At 39.7% G+C, this 20,877-nt stretch overlaps 1 protein-coding gene and 1 long non-coding RNA gene across 2 annotated transcripts in view; one reads left to right on the top strand and one right to left on the bottom strand.

The window, feature by feature from the left end:
* LOC146713428 (uncharacterized) overlaps positions 1-20,877 on the top strand; it is a 34,390-nt gene that overhangs the window by 12,587 nt on the left and 926 nt on the right. The window contains exons 5-14 of the mRNA XM_085447593.1: positions 53-193; positions 6,449-6,527; positions 6,677-6,896; positions 7,029-8,796; positions 9,526-9,699; positions 10,942-11,115; positions 11,835-12,008; positions 12,564-12,737; positions 13,245-13,418; positions 20,674-20,720. Of these exons, the coding sequence (XP_085303719.1) occupies positions 53-193; positions 6,449-6,527; positions 6,677-6,896; positions 7,029-8,796; positions 9,526-9,699; positions 10,942-11,115; positions 11,835-12,008; positions 12,564-12,737; positions 13,245-13,418; positions 20,674-20,720 (3,125 nt within the window). The remainder of the gene's footprint in view (positions 1-52; positions 194-6,448; positions 6,528-6,676; positions 6,897-7,028; positions 8,797-9,525; positions 9,700-10,941; positions 11,116-11,834; positions 12,009-12,563; positions 12,738-13,244; positions 13,419-20,673; positions 20,721-20,877) is intronic.
* Positions 13,765-14,316, bottom strand: LOC146713429 (uncharacterized). Its single transcript, XR_014917880.1, has 2 exons — positions 14,053-14,316; positions 13,765-13,974 (listed from the first exon to the last, which is right to left on the bottom strand). It is a non-coding gene; the product is annotated as an uncharacterized LOC146713429 (long non-coding RNA).

Below are 20,877 nucleotides of genomic sequence, written 5' to 3'. Positions count from 1 at the left end.
TGCTTCATTAATTGTTTTTATGTTTCATGGTTTCTAATATGTATCCCCATAGGAGACAAATGGCTCAAAGGACATACAGGAAAAAACAAGGAACTAAACATGAACCTGAACCCAGCTGTGTGTCCTTAAAGAGTGACTGGTCTAAAGCTGACCCCATTAATTTTAAAACCCAGTCTCTGTCTGCTGCAGAGAGGTGAGCTGTTAGTAACATGAACTCTTTGATTTAACTGCTTGATGTTGTTAGAAATCCACTTCAGCAAACAGGAAGTGATGCTCGTGCTCATGTTTTCTTCCATCAGTCACGTTGTGCTGTATGTTGGAGGAAGTTAGAGGAGGTAACACTAACTTTGCTGCACAGATTTCACTTTTACTCATAAAACTCAGAGCATCAAAAATGACTCAAATACTGTCCCCAAAGTTTGATTCTGTCTGTCTGGACGTGGCGTTTTCAGTGGGAGAAACATTTCGTCGCTCATCCAATTAACTTCTTCAGTCTCAGCTGACTGCAGGTTTCCTCAATCTTATAAACAGTACATTTGCAGAAATTGTGCAAATGTACTGTTTGCATCAAGAGACTTCAACACTGATTATTATTTTTAACTTCTAAAAACAAAAGTCACTTTTATGAAAATCCATCAAATAAAAATCTAACTCTATTCTGCTAAAATGTAGAAAAGAAAGTTTACTCTCTAACTTTGTGCCTTTTGGAAATCACTTCATCTTCTGCTCATTGAACTGTTGACAGAAAAGAAACAAAGCTTCCCCATGCAAATGTGTGCCAAGAAATTTAAAATGTAAAGCAAAAGGAATTCAAATATTTTCTAAATCAACACCTGACCATGAGTTTGCATGTACCTATTACAGCTGCACCATACAGCTTGAAATTCCCTGGCTTAGTCTTTTAAAGTAAAACTACATTAAACACACACAGACAACAGAAAGGCAGAAGGTGAAGAGATTGTCCCTTGAGCTGGATCATTATCTGTTCTTGGAAGTACTTTGGATTTAGGATAAGTGGTGTTAACCATAAAGAAATCAAATGTGACATGAATTATTTGCCTGCAAAGCAAAGAAACATGACTAACTTATTGAATTACCTAAAAATACAACACAAACTATAGGATAATTAATGAATAGGGGCCAAGAAATGACAAGCGATTCAACTGAAACACAAATACAGCTCTCATGTACACACACTGAAATCGCCAATGCGTTTCATTCCATCTGGCCAAAAACTAAACACAGAAAGTAAAAAAGAGTTCAGAAAAAAAAATTCTATTCATCACAGATATTAATCAAACTTTACGGTCAGTTTAACCATTCAGACATTTTAGCTCTGTAAAATGTAATGTAAATCAAACTATTCCCACCAATCATCCCTTTATTGATTTCAGTCTAATCAAATAAATATAAATAAATAAAGATGAATAACTTAAGAAAATAAATACTCAAGAGGCAGCATTGTTGCATAGCGGTTAGCACTGTTCTGTGCTAAAGTTCACCATCTGGCCTTTCTGTGTGGAGTTTGCATCAGAGGCGGAGCCAGACATTTGAAACACCCGGGGCTTAGCCCAAAAGGGTAGTATGCATGTGGGATTTTTATTTTATTTTTTTTTTGGGGGGGGGGGGGGGGGGGTTAGAAATGAGTGAAAGATTAATAGGCTCTGTTTTGAGTTTTGTTCAAAAAAGAATGTCTTCTTATAGGGAAAAATATATATCACATGTGCAGGACACCTTAAACTAGTTTTTTAATTAAGCAGCAAGGCAGAACAAGGTCAGGGCTGTATCAAGACATGAGGACTAAACCCCAATTCAACCAGACCCAGAACTGATCCAGAATTAAAACAGGACTACAAGAGTTCAAAATCAGGAGTACTTGGGATTTAACCAAGACAGAACCACAATCAGAACTAGATGATAGTAGCACTAAAAATCATCATAGACCTGCTTGTTTAATTCTACCAAAGTACACTATTTAGATTGAGAAAAGTTTATATAATTATTTAGCCTTGTTGTGCAAACAAGCCTGCAAAACTTAATAAATATAGAATTTGAAAAATAACAAACCTAAAAAGAAACACTAGGTACGAGATACATGAGTACCTATGATACGGTGATACTTTTGGCAAATGACCATTTGACTAACATGTGTGTCTCACCTGCTCTTGTTCCATCTCTGTTCTGTCCTCATTCTCCATCTCCCTCTCTGTTCCTCTCTCTCCCTCTGTGTGCTGACAATCATCAAATATACAGGTGAAACCAGATATTTACAAACTCTTCAGATCAAAACACAAACACTTTTTTAATTGTAACATCAAATCAGACTAAATGTTTATTTTTTTTGATTGATAAATATAAAAAACATATTTGTTAACTTTAAGAGTAAAGAGAGAAACTATCTGTATTTCTTAATTGTAAATGGCACCAAATTGTATTCAAACTTGAGCCACACTTATGGAGCTCCACAGTTCTTTTTCTGGTGTTTTGGTTGACATCTCTTGGTTTTCCCATTTCAAAGAAACAGGCTCTGTGTTTTGCCTTATATGCATCCACAGCTGTGCCACCACTTTACTCACATGGACTCTACTAACCTATCAGAAGCTTCTTCAGCTCAGAATGGAATCGTCTGGAGTTTTCTTATTAATTAACAATAAACTTAGTGTATATGTACTCCTAAATTTGATGAAAGTGATAAAAATAGATCTCTCTCTCTCTTTATTCTGACATTTAACTAATTCAAAATATATTTCAATATTTATCTAAAACAAAAGTTTACTCTAAATTGATGTTGTACAGTAAAAATGTTTTATGTTTTCTCCCTAAAGTGTATGTAAATATCTGGTTACAAATGTGAATATCCTGCTGTGTACTGAAACCCCTCTTGTTTTGCATAGAAATATACTGAACAACATACAAAGCATAATATATAAAATAACATTTACCTGAGTTTTTTCTTTGAAAGAAGCCTCTAATGTCCATTCTTATATTTCAGTGCATTACTGAAACCGATTTAGTCGGGGAGGGTAAGAACTGAAAATATGAAATAAACACACGTAAGCTAAGACTCTCTTAAAAAAATAGCATTTGTTCGGCTTTTCATTTCGCCATTTGTTGATTCACTTGAAGAGCGAGTAACGTAATATTGGTCAAGTGATCAGTTTGATATCAATCTTTCATGATGCACCGTCATATTTACATTATTTGTACAGTAGGAATGATTTGCTTTGGTACCTGGTCAAACTTAAGCTCTCCTTAGTATGGCTGGCTCCGTTTCTCCAACAGCGCACTCACTGCTGGCAGCAGCTGCCCCACCCCCTCTCTCAGTCGCTTAGTGACTGAGCTCGGATCATACCAATATCAGGGGGGATTCACGCACAGTCGTAAATTCCCACAGTGTGCACTATGTGCTTCGAATATTGTGTGTACTTTTTGTTTTATACAGTTGTCAGCCAGGCATCTAACTATGAAAAAATTACACTCCAAAAGACCCCGGGCTTCTGACAAAACAACCCGGGCTTAAGCCCAGTAAGCCACCCCCACGCTCCGCCCCTGGTTTGCATGTTCATCTAGTGTTTGCATTGGTTCTGGCAAGGTAATTTAGTTAATCATTAATTAGTCAATAATTTTAAATTTCAGTCCAGTTGTTGCTGGACACTTTCTGAGAAAATTTTCAGCTAGTTTATTTGTTAAGCTGCATTACACTATGTTATGAATCATTACACCATAAAAAGGCTCAGGTAAAAATAAATAGTGTGTATGGAGGAGGTCCAGGGGAGGTACAACAGTCCACCTATCTGTCAAAAATGGCTGAGGTGTTCTGGTTTGGGGCTGCATTTCAGCCAGTGGTGTCGGAGATCTTGTCAAATATGATGAATTATGGACACAGAGTTTGATCCACAATGCAATAGCACAAGGAAAAGCATCTGACTGACAACAGCTTTCTTTTTCAATGATTCCAAACATACCTAGACATGCCTGGACAGAAAAAGTGTGCAGCAGAAGACATTAGTCATGTATTTCCATTTATGTTTGCACCTACTTCCCATTTTTCAATCAATATGTATGTCCATATATGTGGTTGTTTGTGCATGTCCATGGGTATATGAATCAATTGTGTTAAGATGTAAGACACTTCACCCGTTGCCTACTGGTGGTGGTCAGAGGGCCCGGTGGCGCCAGTGTCCGGCAGCCTCACCTCTGTCAGTGCGCCCCAGGGTGGCTGTGGCTACAATGTAGCTTGCCATCACCAGTGTGTGAATGTGTGTGTGAATGGGTGGATGACTGGATATGTAAAGCGCTTTGGGGTCCTTAGGGACTAGTAAAGCGCTATATAAATACAGGCCATTTACCATTTACCATTTAAGATGTATTACTAATTAGTTATTACTACTTACTAATTGCTTTAATAATTTCTTGATTACTATTATTATTTGATTTTCTAATTCTAATTGTTTTTTAATTCATTAGGTTATCCCAAGAAGGTATGCAACAAGTCTATCTCATGACTTCCTTTCAGAACATATAAATATAGTTATGACTACCAATTAGAAAGGCTCCCTCCTCGGTGTCTGCAGACTGGTTTTTCATGGTGGTTATGCTCCAAGTTACCCCCTGACCTCTGATAAGGTCAGAGGGGAACTCAGAGCTAGCTGATCGCAGTCTAAAAAAAATAAAGATAGTGTCTGTAAAGACGGACACCACACACTGTTATAGTGTTCGTGTTTATGTCCTGGTCCTGAGTCTGACGAGTCAGTGTTTTGTATTTCTTTATAATATTTTATGTTTGTGTTTGTTCTGGTTATTTCTTCTTTTAAGATTTGCCATTTGTTAGATTTCAGTTCTGTGCCTGCCCTGGTCATCAACAGTGCCTGTATCTTGGGTCCTTACTCATAACCCCACACGTCTGCCGTCACAGCTGTAACAGTTTATGAGCTTTTATTGGAGTTTTTCACAGACGGTGACTCTCAGTTCGCAACTGGGCTCAGCGCACACAGGTCTCACTCCGGTTTCTGGCTTCTCTATAAGAAAGGAGATCCTTTTTTACCAGATGGTGACAGTGGCAGAGAAGAGGACATTAAAGAAACTACTGGACATTATGGACAATGCTGGGCATCCTCTGCACAAGGTCATAAACAACCTGAGGAGTCTGTTCAGTGACAGGTTGCTTTTCCCAAAGTCAAGAACCAACAGACTTAAAAATTCTTTTGTCCCACACGCCAGCAAACTGTTTGACCCTTTAAAACCGGTCGGAGTGGGCATGCTCTGCGTTGCGTAACTATTTTTAAATCTCTGTAGAACCGGAACCACATAAGCTAGAGCAATAACTTTTTTTGCATCTGAAACCAAAGGAGTTGTACTTACATCTTATGCCATTAGCTTGTCCTAGGTCACAGTGTCCTTCCAGATATAGCTTTGCAAAAATTGCATAAAAAGCACTTACAGCAACAAAAATATAATATTCCAGAAATACGCTTTGCCGATCCGATCAGCTGTTCGCAACATTTCCTAGGTTGGAATAGACATCAGCGTGAACAATCGCATGTCCGCCATTACCTGGCCGAACTTGAAATGCTCCCAAAAATGGCACTACAGCATGTAAAAAAATAAAGATAAGCTTTGGCAGATTTGGTTCTATGGTAGGTCTTAAAACGTTAACTCCTCGTTGGAGGGGAGAGGGAGACGAAACAGGGGGACAAAGGAGGGCGGGAACAACTGAACAGTAGTGCTTTCTTTAACTGTGCAATATTTGCAATTTTTTTTTATATTTGACTGTGCAATAGACTCACTCAAATGTGCAATCCACTGGTATTCCTATTTATCTCTATTATATATTCTGTATTTATATATGTGTATATGTGTATATATGGTATATTTATGCTCATAGCCTTACTCTTATTCCCCTTTTTTTGGTATTCCAACTCTGTAACATGCAACTTCTGTCCATGCTGTGTGGAAACTGAATTCCCCGGAGGAACCCACCTGAGAGATTAATAAAGTTTAATCTAATATAATCTAAACACTCCCCTGAGCTGGAGAGGAAATCAGGCACAGCCATCTGTCCCCCTGGCCTATGGACCACCTTGACTTTAAACTACTATAAAGCCAGATACCACTGGGTGATCCGGGCATTGGCATCTTAACATGGCATCCCAAAGTTAACAAGTTGGCCAGACAGATTCCAGACAGGATGCACTCCAAGGGCACACTTATCAGCGTAGATGGCAGACCAATAAAATCGGGCCAATTATTTGCTCCAGAGTCTTGCCAGTCTGCCATGGAGTTAAAGTGTGTCACCTGGAAAATAATTTCCTGTCATCTTTGCGGCCCCAACAACTGGGTGTCTCTCTCCTCTGTGCCAGTGTCACAACTAACTCAATATAACCCATCTTTTAATAATTTTGGATCTTTAATTCTGTGCTTGAACTAATTCTTCATTGTTCCTCCACAGAGTGGACCAGGAGAGCTCAGAGGTTCCCAGTGGTCAGTCTGTCCAGCAGCATCAAACGCAACTGGACTCCATATTTATGGTCTGTACATGTACAACAACTACTTTTACATCTATTCTGTTCACAGTCATCTCCATGCTGCTCATTGTAGACCAGTGGATTGTCAGTGTGTCCAACATGGATCTGATGTTTGGCTCTGATTGGGTCATTCTTAAAGTATTCTGTTCCAGCTCCTGGAGGACAACATCATCTCTTTTGTGAAGAATGAGCTGAAGAAGATCCAAAAGTTTATGAGTTCAAATTACCCAGAAGACAGTCAGAGAGAGGTTGGGGAGCTATTGGAGAGTGAAGATGAAGAGCAGAGGAGCAGCAGAGAGGCATTTGTAAAGATCACAGTGTACTTCCTGAGGAGAATGAAGCAGGAGGAGCTGGCTGACCGTCTGTATTACAGTAAGAGGATGTCTATAAAAAATCCTATTGTCTTAAGAGATGGACCAACATGTAGCCAAATATTCATATTTTGGGGAGATGTTTGCGAAACATAATGTTCTGCATTCTTTTTTGCATAAAAATTTCATGTAGTTTGTCAACGCAAGCTTAAATCTGCACTGAAGAAGAAGTTCCAGTGTGTGTTTGAGGGAATTGCTAAAGCAGGAAACCCAACCCTTCTGAATCAGATCTACACAGAGCTCTACATCACAGAGGGAGGGACTGCAGAGGTCAATGATGAACATGAGGTCAGGCAGATTGAAGCATCATCCAGGAAACCACACAGACCAGAAAAAATAATCAGACAAGAAGACATCTTTAAACCTTTACCTGGAAGAGATAAACCAATCAGAACAGTGCTGACAAAGGGAGTGGCTGGGATTGGGAAAACAGTCTTAACACAGAAATACACCCTGGACTGGGCTGAAGACAAAGCCAACCAGGACATCCAGTTCATATTTCCATTCACTTTCAGAGAACTGAATGTACTGAAAGAGGAAAAGTTCAGCTTGGTGGAACTTGTTCATCACTTCTTTACTGGAACCAGAGAAGCAGGAATCTGCAGCTTTGAAGACTTCCAGGTTGTGCTCATCTTTGATGGTCTGGATGAGTGTCGACTTCCTCTGGATTTCCACAAAACTACAATCCTCACTGACCCTAGAAAGTCCACCTCAGTGTATGTCCTGGTGATAAACCTCATCAGGGGGTACCTGCTTCCCTCTGCTCACGTCTGGATAACAACACGACCTGCAGCAGCCAATCAAATTCCTCCTTGGTGTGTTGATATTGAGACAGAGATCAGAGGGTTCACTGACCCACAGAAGGAGGAGTATTTCAGGAAGAGATTCAGAGATGAGGAGCAGGCCAGCAAGATCATCTCCCACATCAAGACATCACGAAGCTTCCACATCATGTGCCACATCCCAGTCTTCTGCTGGATCACTGCAACAGTTCTGGAGGATGTGTTGAAAACCAGAGACGGAGGAGAGCTCCCCAAGACCCTGACTGACATGTACATCCAGTTCCTAGTTGTTCAGGCCAGTGAAGTGAAGAAGGTCAAGTATGATGGAGGAGCTAAGACAGATCCACACTGGAGTCCAGAGAGCAGGAGGATGATTGAGTCTCTGGGAAAACTGGCTTTTGATCAGCTGCAGAAAGGAAACCTGATCTTCTATGAATCAGAGCTGACAGAGTGTGGCATCGATATCAAAGCCGCCTCAGTGTACTCAGGAGTGTTCACACAGATCTTTAAAGAGGAGAGAGGACTGTACCAGGACAAGGTGTTCTGCTTCATCCATCTGAGTGTTCAGGAGTTTCTGGCTGCTCTTCATGTCCATCTGACCTTCATCAACTCTGGACTCAATCTGCTGCAAGAACAAGAAGCAATGTCCTGGTGGTTTAAACCATCTCTCCACCAGAGCGCTGTGGACAAGGCCTTACAGAGTCCAAATGGACACTTAGACTTGTTCCTCCGCTTTCTCCTGGGTCTTTCACTGCAGACCAATCAGACTCTCCTTCGAGGCCTGCTGATACAGACAGGAAAAAGTTCTCAGACCAATCAGGAAACAGTCCAGTACATCCAGAAGAAGCTCAATGAGAATCTTTCTGCAGAGAAAAGCATCAATCTACTCCACTGTCTAAATGAACTGAATGATCGTTCTCTAGTGGAGGAGATCCACCTGTCCCTGAGATCAGGAAGGCTCTCCACAGATAAGCTGTCTCCTGCTCAGTGGTCAGCTCTGGTCTTCATCTTACTGTCATCAGAAAAAGATCTGGCTGTGTTTGACCTGAAGAAATACTCTGCTTCAGAGGAGGCTCTTCTGAGGCTGCTGCCAGTGGTCAAAGCCTCCAGCAAAGCTCTGTAAGTAAATTGTGGTGATATCGTCATGCTTAACCCTGGAGAACCCATGGGGTCAGAAAACCAATGGGGTCAGCTCTGACCCCATGGGTTCTCCAGGGTTAAAATGTTGATTATACTTAACAAAAAAGCAGGAATGAAAAAAACAAACAAACTGTGTAGCAGGAAATCTGAATTCAGTATCCTTAGCTAAAAAAATATTTAAGAAACACACAAAAAAGTAATCTGAGAAATTAGCAATTTATAGTTTATAGCAGGTTTACATTTTTTTTTTTCACAAGTTCTACATTAGAAGCCAGAGGAGATGACGCAGTGAAGCTTTAATGCTTCAAAAAAAAAAGTTATCTTTCTGGGAAAGGATAAGGGGAAAAGAGGTGAAATTACTTATTTCTGATGTAGAATGAAGGGCCTACAAACAAGGTCCAGAAAGGGATTATTTGAACTGTACGTAATCACAGACATTAGAATATGGAAAGTGACCAACAGTACTTTACGCCTGTGTCAGCAGGTACAGAGGTAGTACAACTAATTTTCTTCTTCACAGTTTTCCATTTACATTAAGAGGTATAATTATTTTTCCAAAGCAAATTCCACATTTAAATTCTGTTTATAATGAATTTAATTGTAATTTGTTTATTTTAAATGAATACTATTGTAAACCAACATTTTTCTTTTGCCTGTCTTCCTTCAACACAGAAAGTGATTTCATGTGAGTGTAAATTATTTTTTCAGACTGAGTGACTGTAACCTCTCAAAGAGAAGCTTTGAATCTCTGTCCTCAGTTCTCAGCTCCAATTATTCTAGTCTCAGAGAGCTGGACCTGAGTAACAATGACCTGGAGGGTCCAGGAGTTAATCACCTATCTTCAGGACTGAATACTACACACTGTACACTGGAAACTCTGAGGTAATCCCCCCATCCCCATTGGACAGCTGTGCTAAAGGTCTTTACAAAACGCATCAGAAGAGTACAAAGAATGTTTTACTGGGTAGTTACCATAAACAACACCTTTTTATAGCTACTCTGTTTCATATGGTCACTGTTTGAAAGACTGTTTCAAATCAAGCAGATTATGAGTGTAATATTCAACAGATAGTGATGTCCTGCTTTAATCTTTGTTGAGATTATGTTCCAAGTCATAAGGCAGAAATTATGTTTATAGTAACATAGTTTGTTTTCATAACCTTTACATCAGAAGACAGAGGAGGTGGAGCAGCATGGTTCCTGAAACTGGCCAATGAAAAATAAAGTAGTCTTTCTGAGGAAAGATAAACTGAAAGCGAAAGGAAGTAAGAAGACTTATTTCAGATGCAGAATTGGGGGACTACATACAGGGTTCAGAATGTAAAAAATAGGGATTAATTTGAAATGTATTTAATCGAAGCCATTAAAATTAGGAAAGTGACCCATAGTACTTTATGCCTCTGCCAACAGGTATGGAGGTATAACCACTAACAGCTTCTCATAGGCTTCTAATTACATAAATGTACAATTGTTTTTACTATGCAAATTCCACATATTAATTCTATTTTAACCCTTTGTGGTCCGTCGGAGCGGGCACGCTACCTTTCAGGTAACTATTTTTAAAGCCTGGTAGAATTACATCCAAGCTAGTGCAATTTTTTTTTCATATGAATGAGTGACTGAGTACAACTCACATTCAGCTTCTCCTAGGTCACAGTTTCTTTCTGCATATGGCTTTACAAATATTGCATAAAAAGCATTTGCAGAAACAAAAACATAATATTGCCAATCTGATCAGCTGTTTATAGCACTCCTGTGTTGAAATAAACATCAGCATGATCTATCTGATGTCCGCCATTACCTGCCCGAAACTGGAGGTGACATAGTTTTCACAGAAAATTTTTGGTTTTTTTCCTATAGGGCATTTACAAAGATATGCTGGTGTTTTTAAAATTGATGTTTGAGCTCGTGCCTTTCTGTATAAATTCTGGGATGCTTAGAACGCATATTGCACTGTTGGAAATAGTTTATTTTGATGCACATTCTGTTGTTGTTATTTTTAAAAAAAATTTGCATTATATTGTATTTAATATATTTATATATTATATTATATTATATTATATTATATTATATTATATGTTCAACATGCAAAGTGTTTTCATGAGAGTACAAATTGTTTTTTAGACTGAGTGGCTGTAACCTCTCAAAGAGAAGCTGTGAGGCTCTGTCTTCAGTTCTCAGCTCCCAGTCCTCTAGTCTGAGAGAGCTGGACTTGAAGAACAATGACCTGAAAGATCAAGGAGTAAAGCTTCTGTTCTCAGGTCTGACAAATCCACATTGTACACTGGAAACTCTGAGGTAATTTATTTCCCCGTTGAGACAGCTGGGCCAAAAGTTGTTTGAAACTGCAGCAGAGTAGTAAGAAAGAATATTTTACTGGGACGTTGCCATAAACAACACCTTTTAATAGCCACTCTGTTTTATATGGCCACTGTTTGATAGACTATTCAAAACTAGATTTTGAGTGTAATATTTACCACACAGTGATGTCCTGCTGTCATGTCTTTTTAGATTATGTTTAAAGTGATCAGCAAGAAATTGTGTTTATAGTAGCTTTAAAGTTAATTTTCACAACCTCTACCTCACAAACTGGCCAATCAAAATAAAGCAATCTTTCCAAGGAAGGATAAACTGAAAGTGAAAGGAGGTAAAATGACTTATTTCAGTTGAAGAATAAAGGGACTACAAGCAAGGTCCAACATGTCATAAATAAGTATAAATTTGAAATTTATGAAAACACTGACACTAGAATTAGGAAAAGGATCAGCAGTATTTTATGCCCATGCAGAGGTATTACCACTGACTCCAGCTCCTCACCTGTTTACCCTCACACACAAATATTATTTTTACATTCACATACACACACATACACATTCCATGTTTGAATTCTTTTTTTTTTAATAAAATACATTAATTATGATTTATTTCATTATTGTAATTGAATAATATTGCACACCAACATATTTTTTGTTGTCTTGGTTGAGCATAGCATTTGATTTCATTTGATTGTTTTTCAGACTGAATTGCTGCAAACTCTCAGAAAGAAGTTGTGAAACTCTGTCCTCAGTTCTCAGCTACCAGTCCTCTCATCTGAGAGATCTGGACTTGAGTAACAATGACCTGAAGGATAGAGGAGTTAAGCTTTTGTCGGAAGAACTGAAAACTCCACATTGTACACTGGAAACTCTGAAGTGAGATTTTTTTTCCTACTCTTTTTTTCCCTGCTTTGGACAGCTGGGCTAAAAGTTGTCAGAAACTTTAGCAGAGCAGTACACAGCCTGTTCTACTGGAAGGTCGGCATGAACAATACTGAATGGGGTTTTATATACTATATATGGTCAATTTAGGGTTTTCCTTTGTGCCTTTGGGCCAAGGAATGGGTCTCTACTGCTTTTGGTCACTGTACTGAGAGATGAGCTTAAAAGTGAGGCTTAGCACTAAAAGCTGATTTACTGGTCAGTTTACCTTTCTAATTGCTTGGTGTAACACCCGGATATGGAGTAGAAATAGATCCACGGATTAATTATTTAATTAACAATTTTAGCTTTAAAAAAAGTTAACTGTATTTCTTTATTTGTTATTTCATTGTTGTTGAATTTTTTTTCTTTCTTTCTTTTTTATAATTTAAATTGTGAATTTTCTAATCATAAATGTAATAAGCTATTGCTAAATGTAGTAGCTCCAAACTACACAATGATTACATTTTTAAAACAGTGTCCTTCTCTTGTTCTTGTTTTAACTTTAAGTCTAAGCCTCTGTAGCCTCTCAGAGATAAGCTGTGAAGCTCTGTCCTCAGTTATCAGCTCCATGCCATCTAGTCTGAGAGGGCTGGACCTGAGTAACAATGACCTGTTGGATTCAGGAGTGAAGCTTCTGTCTCTTGGAATGAAGAGTCCACACTGCAAACTGGAAGTTCTCTGGTAAGGATTCAGACTTTTCCTCTGATGACTTAAAATCTGATTCATATAACTGTGCAAAAAAATCAAACTTTATACTGAGTTTTATTTACCTTTGGGAGAATTATTAAAAATTGAATTGCAGTCTAAAGATTTTTCATAGTATTTTTTAAATTCAAATGTTCTAAGAAAATCGCTTCATACACTGTTTAATTAAGTAATTTGTGATATTTTACATCGATATGAGATGTTTGACAATAAAATGTGTCTATTGGGTATTAATGAAAATCATTGCATGAGAGCCTTGGAAGCCTAGTCTCATGGACGAGTAAGGTATACTGAGCTTGAAGTCGGCATTTTCAGTGTCATTATAGTGGTGCTCTTTTTACCTGGCTAGATCACCACGGTGACTGATGCTGAACCTGTAATTTGATAGGCAGAATAAAATGAATGGGAATGAATAAATGTTATTGTTTGTGGTAAATAGAAAATTATTGTTCCCTGATGGATTGTTGTTTTGTGTGTCTGCAGTCTATCAGGCTGTCTGCTCACAGAAGACGGCTGTCGTTCTCTGGCCTTAGATCTGAGCTCAAACCCCTCTCACCTGCGAGAGCTCGACCTGAGCTACAATCATCCAGGAGACTCAGGAAGAAAGCTGCTGTTGGCTGGAGTGAAGGATCCATGCTGGAGACTGGACACTCTCAGGTATGGAGAGAATGTCCGATAGAGGAGGAAGAGCTGGAAAAACTTCCCGTGTCCATCAGTCACTTCCTTTTTTTTCATGCAGATATGAAATAAACTGATCAATAAAAATTGGTAGACATCTCAGCATATGCAAAAGAACAGATTAGATGAATCTGTGTATTGGGATGCCATTGACATATTTATCCTAAATTAAAACCAGTAGAAACTTTAAGCCTAATTTTGACATAAAAGAAAAAAATCCTCATTTCTAAATTAGAGCTGTGGAAGAAGATGACAACTACAGGGAGATGTTTTCTATAGATATTGTCACAGGTAATGGGAAAATACGGACTCAGTCGCAGAGCTCTGGATGCGAAGCAAACAGTGCGTTTATTTACAGTGCCCAAAAACAGTCTCAAAACACAAAGCGAAGTGCAAAATCCAACAGTGATCCTCTCCAAACTCCCAGTGGTGCGCAGGTGAATTTCCAAAGTGATTATCCAAGCGTGTGTTCTCCTCCGAGAGCTTAATTCCGTGGGTTCCTCCTCTCCAACCTCCTGCTCCATGTCTCTTCCTTCTATAAACGAGCGACAACAACAGGTGAGAAGGCTAGCCGGCTAAAGCTAAGTTGCAAGTAACAAACACTTTTAACTACCGAGCTTCAAGTACAATCCAGCGTCGACTGCCGTCTGGACACACAGTGCCTCAGCCCACGACGAAGGATGATTAGTGACAGCTGGGTGGCAAATTAGGTGCAGGTGTGTCAGCCGCTGCGTGGAGACAACAAGGGTGGGGAGGAGGAGAGAGAGAGAAACACACACACAGGCAGGTCGCCCGGGAAGGACCGTCCGACCATGACTGATATAAACTCAAGCAGCACTGTAGAAATGCATTTATTTATTAATTTATTTATTTTATTTTTTTCAGAGGAAGAAAAGAAAAGAAAAAGAAATGCATTTATTAAGTGTGCCTATGCCAAGAGGCACACTTATTGCTATTCCTCAGATATATTATTCTTATTCCACAGTTTCTGCCTGAAATTTTGTGGCATAACTCACCCCGCAGTTTTGAGACAAGCTTCAAATATGTTATATCATTTTGTGCGGCTGGATCAAGAATGGTGCGCTATGACTTTTGGTGTTTATTACTTTCTATTTTTTTAAATATTAATATTTTAATACAGGTTTTTGCCCATTGAAATGAATGGGAAAGTTTTTGCCCACTTCATTTGTGGTGTGTTGGCGCTCTCTAGTGGTATGCTGGGAGTGGTACGGCCTGTCTACCCTTATTTGGATTACCGTAATGACGAAAATATCATCGTCGCTGCTTTCAGGAACCATTGGAATTTTTAAGGTTGCGCGAACCATTGAATAGTTACTGTAACCGCAAGGGTGTATGCTTGGTGGAAAACTCCATATCCCACAATTCATAGCACATGAGTCAAACAATGGCGGCCACCTCTTCGTTTTATATATTGCTTTTATTAGTGTTTCTAGGTCACAAAATAAACTTTTAAGATATTTTCAGGTGAGAATGTAGCTGTGTAAACTTCAAATATCTGCTCGTTTTATCAAGACATCCCATATTAGCAACAGTTCTCTTACGATGTTGCTGCCTGTGGAATGCTGCATGGCATGGCTAGTATTAACCCCGATTCTTTTGTCCCCGTGATAGAACAGAGAAAACCGACTCATAGTGTGTTAAAAGATTTATGTTTCTTTTTATTCAATCATCTTCCGGAAGAGAGAGACCCCTGCACAGCTCAAACGCCAGTTGCAAGAGCTCTAACATTTTTAGCTCAACATGTGTCTTATATGGTGTTATTCCTGTTTTTCTTCTCTCACCCCAACCTGTCGCAGCAGATGGCCGCCCCTCCCTGAGCCTGGTTCGGCCGGAGGCTTCTTCCTGTTAAAAGGGAGTTTTTCCTTCCCACTGTCGCCAAAGTGCTTGCTCATAGGGGGTCATATGACTGTTGGGTTTTTCTCTGTATCTATTATTGTACGATCTACTGTACAATATAAAGCGCCTCGAGGCAACTGTTGCTGTGATTTGGCGCTATGTAAATAAAATTGAATTTAATTGAAATTGAATTGAAAAGTAAATGTAAGCGCACCGCAGGTGTATGCACACTTTCTCACAGTGACCTCTGCATTGTGAGCAATACAAGGTCATGAATAACACATAATAAATTCACAGACACAGAAAGTGGCTGTTAAGAGGTTAAATCGGCATGGTCCAAAGCTCATGCAACCTAGGATGTTGCTGTCATCTTTCTGCTCCTGTAAAAACAGAGAAACACACATAGATACCTCCATCCACCCCTTTGTCATTTCTGGGTGGAGGCATATGCAATCTTACATGTTGGTGTCAAGTCAGTCAAGTCAGTTAACTCCTATCAGTCCAGTCAGGTCCCCTTTTTATGATTTATTCATGGCTCATAGTGAAAACTGTCGTTGCATTGAGTTTCTCACTGTCAGCAATATGACGAAAATTCAAAAAGAAAAAGAATTTAGATCAGATTACCACGGTGAATTCTTTAAGACCGGGAGTCGCTTTCTGATTGTGTCCCAAATAAGTGGCTTTCTCCAGAACCCATTTCAATATGGAAAAGCTCAATTGCAACCATTTCCCGACAACATATTGTATAGTGCTTACCTTTCTAATCGTGCAGATCTGCTCAAACGACAGAGATTATCAAACAAAACTTGCAGGACACTGTTTAAGTAACAAAATAAGAAATAAAAAGGCCTAGTTAAGTCATGACACATGCTCCTCATCTCCGGAGGGTAAATCATACCAAACCTAATTGACAGGTTCAACTTTGCAACAAAAGAAAAATCATCAGCTAGATTAATCCCAAAACATTCATCCATCAGCCACACACCTCACACCGCACACGTTCAGAAACAAACAAACAACACACGCACGTAACACGCCCCCACCATAAGAATTAAACAATTCCTTGTTTGTTTAATTCCTGTCCGGTTACACTGCTCTGGATAGGGCATCGGCAATGACATTATCGAGGCCCTTTTTATGGCTAATTTGTAAGTTGAAGTCTTGTAAAAGGAGGGAAGCAAGCCTCGCTGATTGGAGTTTTGCATCCGCGAAAGAAACACAAGTGGGTTATGATCTGTGTTATGTGTCTGTGTTGGTTTTTTTGTTTTTTTTCTGAATGTGTGTATGCCAGTTCACCTGTGCAGGGGCTCGGCTGTGATTGGTGGACGGAAGGAACAGCCTGAACTAACTGGCTCCCCCTGTGGACTTAATCTATAAAAGGAGGACGGAAGAGCCGCGGTGTGTGGGGTGTGGAAATCTTCCTGTGCACTTGTCTTACGCTGTGTCCCAATTCAGGGTCTACACGCTTGAAGTACGCATTTTAAGTGCGGTTACGTCACCGCCATGCGACGACGGCTGTCCCAATTCAAAGTGTACTTCAAATGCATACTCCAAATGCGCCGTCGATTTCCCCAAATATCAAGCGTGGTCCGGTGCACGCTTCGTGGTCCCATATATTCGTGGTCCCATATATCCCACAATTCATAGCGCGGCGGTGGGTGTGGATAATTTTGCCGCAAAATACGGCAGAAGGGAGCGGCCGAAGAGGTTGTTTTTTTTTTCTTTCAAAACTTTATTGAAATTATAAAGCGAACAGTCAGTCATTCCAGTTCAATTTGTAGAGTAGACATACAAGGCAAATAAGAGTAACAATATACAGTACAATGAAATAAGAAGGATAAATAAATAAAGGATAATAAAGAAAAAAGAAAAAAAAAAGGGGGGGGAATGTGACAGACTTCATAACAACTTTGTACTTGAAAGTTGTGACAGCTCATTCCTTGAACATTTCTGAATGAATTTCAATCAATGACAGACCATTTTTTATTGGAAGTTAATTTAACTCATTCACTGCCATTGACGTCTATAGCCGTCAATTGCAGTGAATGAGTCAATGGGTTTAACTCATTCACTGCCAATGGCTGGCAGTGAATGAGTTAAGAGAGTTTAAGTAATATTCAAATTCAATCAAAAACAAATTAAATGATGGGGTTGAGTTTTGAAATTTACATTTATGTATATGGAATTTCCCTAATAAGATGGAGCGGCCGAAGAGTGAACTGTCAAAAGTACTGAATATGACGTCACTTATTTATGTGCGAATGTTTAATAATTAAAGTCAATCATATTTCCACAAACACAACAAGCTGAAAGTCAGTGATTATACGTATATATGTATGTATGTATATATATATATATATATATATATATATATATCATAGTTCAAGGCTCAAGGTTCTTTATTTGTCACATGCATAGTTATACAAGTATAACACACAGTGAAGTGTAGCCTGACACACTCCTCGACATGTGCCAAAAATTGGGGGGGGGGGGGGGGCTGTAGAGGAAGAACATTTTATTTATATATATATATATATATATATATATATATATATATAGATATAGATATATATATAGATATATATATACATACATACAGTGGGGCAAAAAAGTATTTAGTCAGCCACCGATTGTGCAAGTTCCCCCACCTAAAATGATGACAAAGGTCAGTAATTTGCACCAGAGGTACACTTCAACTGTGAGAGACAGAATGTGAAAAAAAAATCCATGAATCCACATGGTAGGATTTGTAAAGAATTTATTCGTAAATTAGGGTGGAAAATAAGTATTTGGTCAATAACAAAAATACAACTCAATACTTTGTAACATAACCTTTGTTGGCAATAACAGAGGTCAAACGTTTACTATAGGTCTTTACCAGGTTTGCACACACAGTAGCTGGTATTTTGGCCCATTCCTCCATGCAGATCTTCTCGAGAGCAGTGATGTTTTGGGGCTGTCGCCGAGCAACACGGGCTTTCAACTCCCGCCACAGATTTTCTATGGGGTTGAGGTCTGGAGACTGGCTAGGCCACTCCAGGACTTTCAAATGCTTCTTACGGAGCCACTCCTTTGTTGCCCGGGCGGTGTGTTTTGGATCATTGTCATGTTGGAAGACCCAGCCTCGTTTCATCTTCAAAGTTCTCACTGATGGAAGGAGGTTTTGGCTCAAAATCTCACGATGCATGGCCCCATTCATTCTGTCCTTAACACGGATCAGTCGTCCTGTCCCCTTGGCAGAAAAACAGCCCCATAGCATGATGTTTACACCCCCATGCTTCACAGTAGGTATGGTGTTCTTGGGATGCAACTCAGTATTCTTCTTCCTCCAAACACGACGAGTTGAGTTTATACCAAAAAGTTCTACTTTGGTTTCATCTGACCACATGACATTCTCCCAATCCTCTGCTGTATCATCCATGTGCTCTCTGGCAAACTTCAGACGGGCCTGGACATGCACTGGCTTCAGCAGCGGAACACGTCTGGCACTGCGGGATTTGATTCCCTGCCGTTGTAGTGTGTTACTGATGGTGAACTTTGTTACTTTGGTCCCAGCTCTCTGCAGGTCATTCACCAGGTCCCCCCGTGTGGTTCTGGGATCTTTGCTCACCGTTTTCATGATCATTTTGACCCCACGGGATGAGATCTTGCGTGGAGCCCCAGATCGAGGGAGATTATCAGTGGTCTTGTATGTCTTCCATTTTCTGATGATTGCTCCCACAGTTGATTTTTTCACACCAAGCTGCTTGCCTATTGTAGATTCACTCTTCCCAGTCTGGTGCAGGTCTACAATACTTTTCCTGGTGTCCTTCGAAAGCTCTTTGGTCTTGGCCATGGCGGAGTTTGGAGTCTGACTGTTTGAGGCTGTGGACAGGTGTCTTTTATACAGATGATGAGTTCAAACAGGTGCCATTCATACAGGTAACGAGTGGGGGACAGAAAAGCTTCTTACAGAAGACGTTACAGGTCTGTGAGAGCCAGAGATTTTCCTTGTTTGAGGTGACCAAATACTTATTTCCCACCCTAATTTACGAATAAATTCTTTACAAATCCTACCATGTGAATTCATGGATTTTTTTTCACATTCTGTCTCTCACAGTTGAAGTGTACCTCTGGTGCAAATTACTGACCTCTGTCATCATTTTAGGTGGGGGAACTTGCACAATCGGTGGCTGACTAAATACTTTTTTGCCCCACTGTATATTATAATAATATAATAATCTGACAATACTATAATATTGGCCATATTATATTTACATTACCACAGTGAGTTGACTTTAGTCTCATGAACAACATTAACTAATTGTTATTTACTAACTAATCCTAAATGACTGTTCAGTACAGAAATGAAGCCCAACAATCATGTTTTACAGTCCTCTGGTCTCAGCCTCAGATACTCAACTAATCAAAGTGATGTCATGACGAAAATGAATGACCAACAAAACATTTTTCTCCTTCATTTCTGTCAAACAATGCTGTATGTAACGTGTCTCGCGGTTAGTATCATGGTTGCTAGGCAACCTGAACAGCGCGATGAAGCGTATACCGTCCCATTTCACAAGACTCTCACTTCCGCACTTCTCGTACTTATAGTGCGCACCGTACGTAGTACGCCTAGTGCGCGTACTTCAAGCATGCAGACCCTGAATTGGGACACAGCCTTAGATCCAGATGGAGCAGCCGCAGCTATAGCTACTTAGTTAAATTCGGGCATGTGTGTGAAGTGCAGAGCAAGTAGGGGTGAGCTGCCAATTATTTTGGAAAGCTTTGTTTTCTCCTGTTTTGTTAGACCAGGGAGGTCAGACTGTTTCATTTCTTTTGTTTCTTTTCTTGAAGAAGTCAAAGGGGAACCAAATTCTAGGTTGGGTTTTGTTTGTTGTGTTGGCCTTAGCTGAAATCATACACTCCCACTATCGTTGTACTGAGTGCCATTGCCGTAAATAAATTATTGTTAAAAGCCCAATGCTGTGGCTGTGTCTGTTTGGGCAAGGGAAGTCGCGGGACACCCCACTCTTGTTGCGGTCATTCCGAGCCGGGTAATAACATGATTTGGGGGCTCGTCTGTTTTGTCTCATATGGATTTTAGGCCATATTACCCAGCCCTAGCAGGGAGGTGTCATTTCCAGCTAAACAGAAGAGGAATATAAATATAATTATGGTAACAGTTTGAATCCGTCATATTTCATTCAATACAGTGGTGTACTGACGGATCCAGGATCAGTCCAAATCATCAGCAGTTTGATTCACAAATGGATTGAAGTGTATTTGTGAAAATGTTGGCCTGTTCCTTTATTAGTGTCTAACAGTATGTGTATGAGAGCCATGTAATGTCCATGTGAAAGAGACTGTGCTGGTCTGACCCCCCTCCTCCTTTCAGGGTGGAGCCTGCTGGAGTCCGATGGTTGAGACCAGGTCTGAGGAAGTGTAAGTGTTTTTTAATGTGATTAATGAAAACAAAGCAGCACACACTCAACCATCTTCAATCTGTCACATCACTCATTCACATCTCTAAAGTCAGGAGTCATCATCAAAGTGTTAATCAATGAACAGGTGATGGATCAATAACTGCTGTTGGATTGTG

Source organism: Copadichromis virginalis, linkage group LG3 (genome assembly GCF_057382275.1).
Source record: "Copadichromis virginalis isolate Kocher_CV1m ecotype Utaka linkage group LG3, C_Virginalis_male_GT1.1, whole genome shotgun sequence".
NCBI lineage: Eukaryota > Metazoa > Chordata > Actinopteri > Cichliformes > Cichlidae > Copadichromis > Copadichromis virginalis.
This window is presented reverse-complemented; position numbering and strand designations above follow the sequence as displayed.